The 13,826-nt window shown below is 41.5% G+C and overlaps 1 protein-coding gene across 3 annotated transcripts in view; it reads right to left on the minus strand.

The window, feature by feature from the left end:
- Positions 1-3,194: 3,194 nt before the first annotated feature.
- SLCO5A1 (solute carrier organic anion transporter family member 5A1) overlaps positions 3,195-13,826 on the minus strand; it is an 88,936-nt gene continuing 78,304 nt past the window's right edge. For all 3 annotated transcript variants that reach the window (XM_075085206.1, XM_075085205.1, XM_075085207.1), the window contains exons 9-10: positions 12,927-12,991; positions 3,195-11,683 (exon numbers count right to left, since the gene is read on the minus strand). In XM_075085206.1, coding sequence (XP_074941307.1) covers positions 11,238-11,683; positions 12,927-12,991 — 511 coding nt within the window. In that variant the 3' untranslated portion in view covers positions 3,195-11,237. The remainder of the gene's footprint in view (positions 11,684-12,926; positions 12,992-13,826) is intronic.

Here is a 13,826-nt window from a genome sequence, read left to right on the forward strand (position 1 = left end):
TGACACCGATGCTTCTGCAGACATGAAGTTACAGGTGATCTTTGTGGGCATCAAGAAAGGTGGCCAATGGTTAAACTAAGTGCTCAAAGATCAGTCATTGCAATGCTAGATAGACCCCTGAGGGATGCCTACCGCTGGAAAACACACTGGCAAACACAGGAGGTATTTCAAAACAGGGTGCCAAGCCGGCTGAGCCAGCAAGTTTGGGAGGACTTTAAGGACACAGGGAAGTTGAAGCAAGGTCTCATGCAACTACCTCTCATAGCTTTGTGTGGATGTGCCCTCCATTCTTTGAAAGAACCAAGCAAGCTGCTTTCTTCTTTCCTAATGCTTGGGTAGAGATAGAGAAGGGAATGGTGCGGTAGTGTGGTCCACCCACTCATGCCACTTCTGCTTGCTCCTTACATGACAGCTTGAAGTACTCAGGAAACAGAAGAGATCCCATCCTCCTCAGCTTGAAAGTAGTCAAACTTCCTCCTTCCATGACAGCACCCTGTCTTCCAAACTATCAGATAGTTGAGGTGGGAGTCTTTTTTACAGCTCTCTTATAGGAGCGTGGAGGGAAAAAAAGAGACATTCTGTAGCTAAGAGGTACAGGCAGCAATGAGCTCTGATGCTTGCTCTCCGGCAATATGCATCAAATATTGAACCAGCCCAAAGGTAAGGGGCCAAAAGCTCTCATACCCCGAAGTAGGTGTCCTAAGCAACATGTTGCTATCCCAATATATTTTGCATTTCTTTCTGTGCAGTACTTGTCCTGTAGCTGAGGCAGTTGAGCCCATGACTAGTGCATGGTGTGACTGTCAGGAAGCTCTCACAGGCATCAGGCAGTTGCAGGCTCAGGAAGAAAACAAATGCCTAAATCTGACTTCATGGGCAAGCAGAGACCTGAGAGGACGACCTTGGCTTTTTCTGATCTGCAAAATAATGGCAGGTGTGTCTTTTTTGAAAGGCACTACATAGTTATCGACTTTCTGAAGAGGGCCCTGGAGCTGCACAGGAATAACTTTAAGGCTTGCACATCTTTGGGAGGTGTCAATGTTGTTTGAAATGCTTCCTCTGGGATTTAAAAGAAGTACTGTCCTCACATGCTTGGACTGTGTGAGACGTTTTGAGACCTCTTACTAACTTAAAGCATTCAAGAAAAGCAAAGATGGGTAATGCTTCATTTCCAGAACTTCAGACATGAGTTAGTTTCTGTTACGGACAAGTAAATCCTCTTGGTCCTGCACACAGACAACTAAAAAAAACAATTAAGGTTCTTCGGTAACAACTGGATCATAGCATCATGCTGGAGTTCAGGTTTATTTGACACCTGAGTGAAGGGTTTTTCAGAGTGCAAGTCTGGGCACAGACACCCCCCACTCATCCCACCAAAATCCCTTTAGATGCCTGCAGCTGTTTACATTGGCAGTCTCTGAAGCACAGTGGAAGAGGATTTGTGTGGTGAAACATCTGGGGCTGAGAAGCCAAGAGCTGCAGCAACCCTGTTCAGGAAGGATTCGCTTAGGACTGGTCTTGAGGCCCGGGGACCCATGGGTGGCTGGTACCCACTAGGTGTGATGCTGTAACAAAACTTCTTCCTTTAGTTTCAGCAAAGAACAATCCAGTTTGTGTGCTCTGACACCACTTTGCAGCGAGAACCGATGTGCAGTTAAGTGGGATACAAACGGGAGAGTCGTTTCAAAAACATATGTCCCACCTGAAGGGACGCAATCGCAGCCTGAGCCACCTCGGAGCTGCCTGGGGTAATGTTACTCCCACTCAGGCAGCAGATGTCAGTGCAGAGCCACACAACAGTGCCTCTCCCTGGCCCCTGCACACCCCGATGTGCTTCCAACCCCTGCCAAAGTAGCTCATTTATTCAGTTTTCAACTAGCAACGATACTCTTGATCTGCTGGAAATCTACTGATGATAATTTCATCCACAGCACATTCCTTGGTTTAACAGTTCTAGTCTTGAACACTGGCGACATTCAGGGGGATCTGCAAGATGCTTTTTTGCGTGGTTATATGTATTGGAAACGAAAAGAGATAAGTCTTACTTTGAACTTGGAAGCACAGAGGATCTGGACCACATAGACTTCTCTGCTGTCCGTGGAACGGTAGCTCCTACCTGGCTGTGCACATCAGCTGAAGGTGCGCTGCTGACTGAGGACTCAAATCTACTAGGTGCTGTGCACACCACCGCCGTTTCTGTCGTCTGAAACCGAATGCACGTAAGATACCTCAGAAAGACAAGCCGTGTCTGTATCACTGCGAATCCAGCTGCCCCGTGGCAGCAAAGTTTTGTTGGGTTACTACTGGGGTGGGGGGGCTTATAGTATTCACCGTACACCAAGCAGCAAGGACATTTCATAGAACCAAGCCACAGCTTACCCAGCCATGAAACATGCACTACAGGTGAAAATTCTTTTACTGTCAGGCTCAATAATGAAACATGTCTAGAAAAATATATTTGACTTCAACTTGCTGTTCTTTTGATCTTGAAAGACCAGGTTGCCTTGGGACAGGATTTCCATCCAAGGATACTTCTATACTTTTAAATAAAAGTGAGTCCAGAGAGTAGAAAACCCAGCTCCAAAAGCAAATGGTATGAACAAGGTCACATCCGCACTGATAGACCAGGCTGGCCCCATCCACGTTACGTGGCCCTCAGCCCTGGGTTTCCCCTTGGCTCTCTGCCAATACTCCTGTGGACCCAAAATAAACAATTTCCAATTGTTACCGTTTTTAAATGTCTGTGGTAGTACAAGACCTGTGTTGCAACAACTAGAGTACTTACGGTGTGGTACTGCGGTGTGTGCTACAGCCCCTGCGGCGCTGCATGAGGACACCGGGGTCCCTGACCCACACAGCCTGTGGGTTTGGGTGGCTGCAGGAACTGGGGGAAGCAAACCTGGCTCAGCCACTTCGGCCGTGTGGGAGGTGTCTGTGGCATAGCCCGCCCCCCCCCCCCCCCCAAACCACATGGAGGTAGATCGTTGGCACGGTCCAAACCAGAGCTAAGGAGGGAACTAAGCACTAAGCACTGTGGGTATCAGGAGTCCAGTCCTTGGGTTCATGACCTGGCCCTCTTTTTCTGAGCACAAACTCGTACCCTATGTATTTTTTCCAACTCTCAATATCTATTTCAAAAAAACTTTGTGTTTCTTAGCATATAACTAATATAAATCAAATCTAGTGCTAGAGGAAACTGTGGAATTTACAGTTTATTTCTACACAATCAGTACTTAATTGTGGTTTGGTGGTCACTGAATTCAGTGGGAAGATTTGCTTTTGTCCGACTACGCACAGAAAGACCAAACGCTTCATCACCTGATCCAGAATGATTCCACAGAAACCCATGTACCTTTTTTGTTGCTTTCTGTCTTTCCTTTTGTCAGAAATAAAACACATTTGATATGCTATTTTTTATTTCCAAATATCAAGTATTCAAGAGTTTGTTTTGTAAACACATGTTTACAACAGATGCTGACAATAGATTTCATTAAATGATGTGTTACACAGCTTTAAAATTATTCTAAGCTCTGCTGAGAAATAAATATCAATTAAAAAACCCCACACAGGAGCCTAAAGTATGCAGAACAAACCGCATAAACCAATTAGTCTCTTTTTACCACAGCACAGCACCCACACACCCATACGGTCAGACATACTCTACAAATTTCCTTAATTCTCTACACATTTGCTTAATAATGTTTTTTTAAAAACTAAACAGTTACAGGCAGTGTGCCCACTCCATGCTCCCAACATACTACCCAGACTATTCTGTTGCTGTTATGCTTAAATCATTTGGTAGAGGTATGCGCCGCAGACAAGGGCAAAATCCCGTTTGCTCGACTGGGGAAAAGAGCAGGTCGCCTTTAAGGAACGCCTCCACTCAACCACGGATCACACTGACTCCAAGTTATTTTTATTTTTTGTGTACCAGAACTCAGTTCCAGATGATTTTGTACATTTCTTTTTGTTTTGAAATTTCCCTTCGTGTTTTCAGAGATGGAATTTGTTAGAGGTAAATTTTCTGACCTGTCAGTCGGAGGTGTACCGCTTAGTGCTATTTAGGATACAGATGCCTTCTCTGCACGAGCAGTCAAGGCACAGTAACACAAATTAATTACCTTTCAGATTTCAAAATGGAAGGGAAAAAAATTTGTGTTCACGATTTTAAAACCAAACCCCTCTGTTTTAAACCATAGCTCACTTTACAGTTGACCAGATTTGGCCTTTTAACTTTGCTAGAGGTAGAACTTGCTCTTATTCTGCCCTTCTCCTTCTGGTATTCCATGGAAGAACATTCATATTTTAGATCTGAATGCTCAATTTAATTCAAATGCTTACTAATGCTGTTTGGTTAAGCAGTCCCAGACCAGTGTCTCTTGTCATTACTACAGAATTCATTTTCAGCCCTTGCTTACGCAAAGCCACTAAAGAAAGTAACACTCTGCAGCAGGATGACTATATCCTGCATGAGATTTCTGTGGTCTGTGTAGCTTTTACCTTAGCTGCTAGTGCTGGGCCAAATCCTATAGCGCCTCCTGAAATTATTTTCCCACAGAAGACGTAGGTAGGAATTGGCCCGCCAGGAATTAAAAACACTCTTTGCTGAAGCAGTCCAGACTTTAAGAACAAAAACACGTGCAGTTGCATCATTGACATGCCTTGAATACGGCATTTAAGTCATACCGGATACATCATAAAATACTTCAGTACCTATTAGCACCACAGTGTTGTTTAGTCATTTGTCCAAAGATTATCAAGCTGGCTCACCCTTCCTTGAGGTGAACAAAGTTTTGGATGCTTTTTGTAGCCCTTCATGAATTCCACAGCTTTTCACCTATTCTACGTCATGAACAAAATGTTGTTACAGGGTAACATTGTGACAACTGGTTTGAGATAGAAAAAATAAGAAAATACAGTACAAACAACAGATAATGTAAGAATTAGAAGAGCAGAATGGAACCTGAATAAATAAGCATCTATTTCATAACACTTGAAGTCAAGAAAAGTTTGGAGCTACTTAGAACTTGCAGAGCTACATCTGTGTTTAAAAGGCTGTATCAATTAAAAAGAAAATAGCTTATCTGAGGGACTGGAGCGGGGGTTGCTAAAAACTACAGTTATTAACTGTAGTTAATGTAACGGATATCGCTATGGGATACGGATGGTGTTAACTGTCCTCCTTAATTTATGTAATATATTCTGTGGAAAGGATAGGGAAAATGTCCTTCCTGAGGATCAGGTAGGCTTTCAAACCTTTGGCCACAAAATAACATGTACTAGTGATATTCACTGTAAAGAAGAAGAATCATGTGAACCCCGGCCATACCTAGTCCCCATGCTGAAGGCTCCACATCTCTACTCTGTGACAATGTTTACATGTGACCTTTTGGAACTGGTATATGTAAAACAAGGTGTTATAACAAAAAAAAAAGAAAGCCCTAATTCTATACCAAAGAATGAATCTACCACCGTAATGTCAACTGCCCATCTTCTAAGGACTCTAAAGGATAAAAATGTCTATAAAATCAAGTAAAATATGTGAAGAACCTGAAATGCGTTGATACAGGTTCAATCTACAAGAGGGCAAACACTCTGTCCAAAGCGATGCCAATTCAGATTCCAGGCCAGATAAATCTCTGCTACCAGATATTTTAAGCCCCTGGAAAGCAATCATAGCTGGACGGCTTCAGCTAGGGGAACCCAGGCCCTGCAGCATGCAGCATGGCATCTCCTATGCCGTTATAAAAGACACATTATCGAGAAAACAGAAAAAGGTAAACTTGTTTAAGAAATATTTTGTCTTTGACCTCTGAGAACAGTAGCAGTAACCAGTGAACAGAGTATAAAAGCTAAACAAGCACTTGATATCACTTAGTTCACACGCACATGCTGAAGCGCCAGCTTGTTAACATCTAACCCGAGGTACTGGCCCAGTTCTTCAGCCTCATCATCGGACTGATGAGGCTGAGAATCTGGCTCCAAAATAGCAGTAAGACACTTTGGACCTATTTTTCATCAGTTTTATGTCAATATAACACTATGAAGAGCTGTGGTATTACACACACAGAGAATGTGTAGTAAGGCAGCAATAATTCAAGCATTTGGGGGGAAAATCTGCAAGAACAGTACAGAAGGTGCTGACCCCTCTCCCAGCCATGCTGTCTGGAGTTATACAGAACAGGCAGCACCCTGCTCCACTTGTGCAGGATACTGAAAATTTGTCACCTGTACCTCTAGGTCCAAATTCTGTGGAAGGGCACAATCCGAACCTACAGCATTACTTGAGCAATTTCATTGGCTTTAAAGTCAGAAAGATGTCTTTATTTAATCAAATCCCCACATAATGCACAGATTTTCAGCCAGAAATTCATAAAATAAGTGAATGGCAGGAAGAGCTAGAATGTGTCTTTGAGCATGTCCACAAAATATTTCAAATTTTAATTATATTTGAAAATGAAAGCTTTCCTCCATTGCCAGGTATACAACTAGCTACACACGAGTGTCACGGGAATACTTGAGTGCTACTTTGTGCTATTCTGGTTATAACGATCACTGAATCCATGGGGAAAAAAACTGAGCATGGAAATTACTCTTTGGGTAAAGGAACTCCTTTCTGAATGCAAATGGGATTCGGTCCAATACTTACACACATGTGTTATTTTTAAGTGTATTACTTAAGTATATAAACTTACACACATATGTAAGTGTTCTGCTGGATCAGAGCCGTAATGAATGAATAGTTAATACTATGAATTAATAAGCTAGATTTTTAAAAACAGGTAACACACGTTTGAAAACATACTCTAGTGTTTGTAACTAATTTAGGGGCTTTCAAACTTACATTTCTAATACCTAGGAGGAGATTTGTGCCCCTGCTTCACTTACAGAACATCAGGTTCTGAGGAACTGCATGTTATTACATGCCCTTTCATAGATACAATGGCTGGTCAAAGAACTGAAAGTTTCCAATTAAATATAGATTGCACCATAATATTCAGCATGTTTCTTGCAGCTGCTCACACTGTACTGAAAGGACATAAAATGCCACTAGTCCCAAATTATACCATACTATATCCAGTATGTTCATGGGGAAGAAGGAGGACCAAAACCACAGGGCTTTTGCCTAGAATTAGAAATACAGGGTCCCACTTTCCAGATATTCCAGACAAGACCACAGCCCCCGAAAGCTCTATGAGCCACATCTTGAGGGTGCTACACTCATAAGGACCCAAGGCCATGGCTATGCCCTTTCTGAAGTTCTGCCCTTTTTGGCGAAACAGGGATGAATGGGAGCCTAAGCAGGGACGATTACCTGTTCAGTCAAGTCCATATATCGAGGCTACTTCTCTTCTCATGTCCCTCATGCTACATCAGGAATAAGTGGTGTAAGAGGAATTTAGTCTGTCCTTGTGGTGACATGATGGCACTTTGTGGACTTGTAGTTAATCGCAGGGTGTCGCTGCTTCATAATATTCCTGGCCGGTTAACTGCAGGTAGACAACTTGGGTTTGCTGCTGATAGCAAACTGTAGACCCCTGCTTTACATTTTCTTGTGCTCACTGCTATCCAAACTTTAATGTTTGGGGTGGGGAGGGAAGGTGATGGACATTACAAGTCAATGGAATTTTATATTCCCTGGTCAGAGGGTTTCACGGCAGGAAGATAGAATGGCCACCTTCACTGTGTGATAGATAAAGCACCTTTTTCCTTCCTGTGAGTTAGTTTAGCACCACACATCAGTCATGACTACTGCTAGGGATGCACACAAATTCTCTGGCAGTTTTGCTTCCTTCAGCAATGACAACCTCAGAAAATAGTGTTTGTTCAGCAGGTCTCAGTCCACATTTCAGTCAATGCTGACAATGCTGGAATTTACTTCTTTAGGAAGTTAATGTGTTTCCCCTGCATGCCTTTATTGGTTTAGACTGTTACAACTTACTCACAATAAAGTCTCCCTCAGGAATCAATTGAAAACTGGCCAGAGTTTGGGTTTTCTTTCTTTCAGAAGGTGCTGATTTAATTAAGTGATTTTGTAGAAATATTGTTAAAATTATCTATATCAAAAAATACTAATGATTTTTATGTTATGTTATGGGGTTTTTTTGCATATAATTTTGAAAGGAAACTTAAAAGGCTATTGATAGCACGTAAACAAGGCTTTTTCAATATTTCCAAAGCGAACATCTTACCCTCCACATTCCAGTTTCTCAAACATTTCAAAAAATGAATGTTTTTAAAAGTGTGTCAGGATTTCCTAAAAAGCAGGAGGTCTCCATTCCAACAAGCCCTGAATTTCACAGAATCACAGAACGGTAGGGGTTGGAAGGGACCTCTGGAGATCACCTTGTCCAACCCCCCTGCTTGAGCAGGGACACCCAGAGCAGGGGGCACAGGAACGCGTCCAGGTGGGTTTTGAATGTCTCCAGGGAAGGAGAGTCCACAGCCTCCCTGGGCAATTTCCTTGAAATCAGCTCAGAAGTGGCAGCAGTTGCAGATGTGTCACTTCTATCACTCTCATCCTCTGCCATCAGTCAGCTCCTGACAGTCCTACAAGCCTAATCTGCTCTCCACTCCTATCCACATGGAACAGAAGTACACACAAGCAAGAAACAGAATATATCAGGATAGATGATTCATTTCCAGCCTTTTACAATTCCCTTAATACTCTGTTTCTGAGGTATTTGAAAAGATTGTCGCTCTTCACCTCATCCCGTGCTGATTAAAATGGGCAAGTGACTAAAATGGATGGGTGATGGGCTGCAATTACACTTTGTCCTACTACTTTGCTTAAATTTTTGCCACGGCCCAAATTTCTTGGTGCAAAAAGCATTTGAGACTGGAGCAAAAGGAGACATTTTTATCATCTATTCTCATCTCCTCTGGAAAAAAAAAAATATACCCAATACCTTTGAGCCAAGGAAATTTATTCTTCAGGATGAGAATTGTAGAAGCTAAAATCTCAGGTGCCACAAGACTGAGGATGCGTTGTGCCTGGTGGCTTGATCCCAAAAAGCTATTAAGATGTATAGAATAGCTTGAGGTGATTAAAACTATATTCCTTATTCCTCTATGTTGTAGTTTGGAGTAGAAGCATCTGAGTTTGCAGCCACAGAGAGTGGAAGTTGTTGTAAGCCACGTAAATGGACTGCGACATTCTGAAATAAGCAGCCACCATTTCAAGCAGGGGAACCAGCCGGGGGAGCAGCCCCACGTGCCAGTCAAGGAGATCCAGGAGGGGAGGGAAGGCAGCTGGCAAACGATAATAAGAGGGAAATTTACAATTCCCAGAACAACTCAATGGATGCCAAGGAGGGTACTGTCTAATTTCAAGGACTTGGTTCCATATAATGTTTGATCATTAATCAATTAAATCATTGATACATTAAAAATTAAATGAGGAATAACTGTTCAAAAACATGTAGAAGTTCTGCTCTCTTCTATTTGTTTTCACACAAACCCCCACATTGCAAAATCCAAACCTGCCTGTCACTGAGTCCTCTTAAAAGAGTGCTTTTTATTTCCTAGACTTCTAAGACTTTCCCTGCGGGGCAAAATACAACTTTGACTTCTTAACGTCCACCTGAAATCATTCTCTGCCCTTTGAAACGTTAGTACGTCATAAGCATGGCACTACAAAGCCTCCAGAGTAAGAAATGAGATGCCAAGTACATTCGATTAGAAAGTCTCACCATCTCCTGGGGAGAAAACACACTACAGTAATTTGGAACAAGCAAAAGCCACATCACATCCCACGGATCCATGCTTACAGACAATTTCTATTCTTAGCTCTTCCCCTGGGAGGGCAAAGGAGAGACGACTCACCCTTTGTCTTCACAGGAGCATTCAATGAAGCTGAGAAAAGGAAAGGTGGCCATGTGTGGGACAAACCATGCAACTATGACCTCCAGGACTGTCCCACCACCTGTTCAGCACCGGGCAGGGGAGAGGCAGAAGTGGGGCAGAAAAAAGAGGGAGCTGGGCTCTAAGCCGCCATCCCCTCCCCAGCTGTCCTCGGTGGTGGGGAGCACAGCATGCTGGAGGTGCCAGGAGTGTAAGGGAAAGCCTCGTACCAGGCACCATGGCAGGTAGGCTGCCTGCAGCCCACCTGAAGGTCTCTCTTTTCGCTCCTGCGGCAGGTAGCAAGCAGTGCCAGCTTAAGCCCTGCACCGTCGCTGGCTGCGAGGGGCTTGCCGGGTCCCAGGTGGCCACTTCAGACATGAAACGAGGCCATCAGCTCTCCCTTGAGATTCTTTCACCAAAGCTGAACTAGACTGGCATGCATTTCTGAAGGACAGCCAAGCTCTTCCTATGAAGCTATAACTGGTTATTTTCTTCTTATGGAAAAGTATGGATTTGGCGCTTAGTAACGGCCACCCAAATAACATTACAGAAATATGCACATATCCGGTCTGGTGTGTGTGTATGATTCCTACATCTTAATGTTATTATAAATTAATACTGAAGTTTTTTACTCCAAGCATTATGCTTTCCTAGCCTGTGTACTTTGTGAAGAATAACTATATCCCATCAAATGAAAATCAATGCACATTTTGACAGGATAAAGAAACCACAACTCAGCATTTGCAAAGGTTACCTGATGCATAACGTTTGTATGGCTTAACATGTTATTAACAGTACTTTAAACCTTGTGTTCTTTTTTAATTTAATGCTTATGTCTGAAAATAGCCCCTTTCAAATTCAGTTGCAGTTATGTCTTTAAAAGCAAACTTTAAACTTAATTTGCTGCACATACAATTATCCAAATAAGTTGCATAGTTTAAACAAGTTCAGTTGTGCTTTGTAGCAGAACTCACAGTAATTACTCATCTCGTAAAAATATGATTTGCGGATACAAAGTTGACGATACATTTAAGCATTTTTATGGCGTCTAGACATCAACGATATGAGTTTTTGTCACTCTTCCACTGACTCCTGCTGTTCATAATACTTCACCCTTACATTGATATCACATCAGAGCATGGACATTTAATGGACACATCTGAAATAACTACAAACACAATTTTTAAAACTCCATTGTTGGGAGGGGAGAAATAAGAACTTGGGTTGGTTTGAGGTATCCAGCCCTCAGGAACATACTATGGTTGTTTGCATTAAGCTTTGTTGGTTTTATCACGTGTTACATTTAGATTAAAAATAGAAGGCACAGTTGTTTTACAAGGCGCCGTAATTAAGTCAACCAACAAAACTAAATATTACATTACCAAGCCAGGGGTCTATATCTCAGCAGTGACTTCTTCCAATGCATTTTCATTTGAGGAATTTATTGCTTCTGAAAAAGGGCCGGGGTATGTCTGTGCTACGCAGTTCATTCCTTGTGCCACACTGATGTCTCCTCGGGAACTGAAGGTAGGGCAGGATCTAGTCCGTGCATAGTTTTGTTGGGGTCCAGCTTGGCCAACCATCTCACTCACAGTGTTCACCGGTGAAGCCCTCCATCTCTGTCTCTGCAATTGCTCTTCTTTACACTTAATGGAATACCAAGCCAGGAAAATAAAAAAGAATCCCACAAACTTGAGAGCAGCTGCCAACCCAAAGTAGACAAAACGAAACGAGGTGACATCGTATTCCCAACAAGATCCTTGTACGCCACAATCCTGTTGCCAAAGCATGCACGTGGTGTCAATCACAGCCCCAAAATAAATTGGAGTGGGAATGTAAGCTGAAATAAAAATAGCAACAGAAATAATATGTGTTAGTATATAGTGGAAAACTTCTAAAGAAACTGTATGCCTTAGGCAAACAGTGTAGGTTGAGAAGTTTTGAGATTTCTGCACCACTGTTCTCACATGAAATGTAAAACATGGAAAACTGGTCAGCCAACCTTCCCACCAACACTACTTATCCCACACATGAAACATACCACAATGGGAAAGAATTAAAAAAAATAAGACAATGCAGCAGCACCTTACAAAAGCTACTGCTTCAATCTGCTGTCCCCAGACAGCTCTTCCTGAACTACGTGTCCCCAGAAGAAAATCCCATGGTGCTCTCAGGAAATAAAATACAGGAGAGGAACAAAACATTATCTCCAGAGACTTACTTGCTGAACATCCATTGCCATGAGCTGGGAAAGGGCAGGGGTTGCTGCATTAAATTAAGGAGAAGCAGCCCCCAAAGACCACAAAATGTTTCTCTTAGTGAAGATGGATGGTAGCAGTGAGACCACTAAAATTGTGGATTTTTCTTTTGAATAGATCTTCCTCAGAAACAGACTTTAACTTCTAAGGCTGCTAAAAATGCAGCCAGCCCACTGAATGCTCCTGCTTTCTCCAGAAATATGACACCTTTAAGGCAACTCAGAAATGTCCTTCCTCAAAGAAAATTCCAGATGCAGCCATACAGGCTTCCCTTGTTCTCTTACATTAGTCCTTCCTTGCTCCAGTCGTATGTTTCATAGTAGCTGAACACCTGGAGTGTTATTTATAGGCAGGATTTTAGAAGTTCAAGAGCTTGAAAGAAACTGCTTTGTGGAATAAGGACTTTTAACATGTACCCTTTTTGCTATGAAACATTTGAAATTAGACATTAAGTAACAATTGCATCTTATTTTAAAAATGCAAAAAGCTATTTTTATTGGTAAAAGCAATAAAATATGTTTCCAAAAAATAAAAAATCCTTATAAAATAATATTTAGTAACTAATAATTTTAAATAAAATTCGTAACTGTAAAATATCTCTTTCTGGGACAGAAATGGTGTTCTAGAGAGTCAGTAACAACAACAAAAAAAAGATAATTAAATACATTCTTAGCAACAGTGTTTTCTGAAGCTATTAATTTTAGGTTCCTAAATCAATTAGTCAGGCAATTAGTTGCAGATTTTTGGAATTTTAGTACTTTTATGGTACGTTTAAGCTAAACATGGTGAGCCTTTATGGAAACCCTGAATAACTGTAAGACTTACCAAGGGTTCGTAATAAAACAAACTGCATTCCTAGCGCAAAGGGCCGCTCCCCATCTTCCACAGACCTAGCAGGCAAAAAGAAAACTCCTCTGAAGAAAGAGTCATAACAGACAATCGTTGTAGAATGTTCTAGTTCTGCCTCCTGGCTTTTTTCTGAACTTTAAAACACCTTTGTATAAATTTCTTCCATTTAGCTCCTAATATTGTTAACTCTTGTTGCTAGGAAAAAATATAGCCAGCCCCTCCTGTCCCTGTTTAATCAAAATTTGAATCATACCTTTTAACCTTTATTTACCTGCGTAAGGCCTTATGAATTTGATCCAAACCCATTAAGGAAATTTAGAGAATCCATCCAAAACGTTTATGCCTTCTCATGATAGTTTCCTGTTCTTTTGTATAATGACTTGCTTTATTTTCTTAATCTTTTTCAGATAAATTAGAATTAATGGAGAATTAGGTTGCTGAAAGCTGGACTCAGCTTCTGAATTGAACAGCATAAGCACTTTGGAGCTACTTTAGGAAAAATATCAGTAGAAATATCCAAACAGTCTCTTCAAACACTGAGCCTTTTCAATACAAGTAATACAAGATTTCTTTCATTGGTTTCAGATGAAAAATGACAAGCTTTCAAAAGACTAAATACTAAGTAATGATATTCCACAATGCAACTACAAGTTTAGTAAACCACAAATTTTCTTCTGATTTAAAAAATACTTTCAAATCTTAATGTAAAGATCTGAAATTAAGATAGGCAGCTTCTACTGAACGTTGAAATATAAGATAAAAACACAAAAAAACCCTGCAGTCAAAGGGGTGCAGCTGTAAAATCAAGGTTTTGAAGTCAGGCACTCACTCAGAAATTGAGAAATCAGGGAAGCAACTTAGGCCAAAAATCTTAGA

This window comes from Phalacrocorax aristotelis, chromosome 2 (genome assembly GCF_949628215.1).
Source record: "Phalacrocorax aristotelis chromosome 2, bGulAri2.1, whole genome shotgun sequence".
Taxonomy (NCBI): domain Eukaryota; kingdom Metazoa; phylum Chordata; class Aves; order Suliformes; family Phalacrocoracidae; genus Phalacrocorax; species Phalacrocorax aristotelis.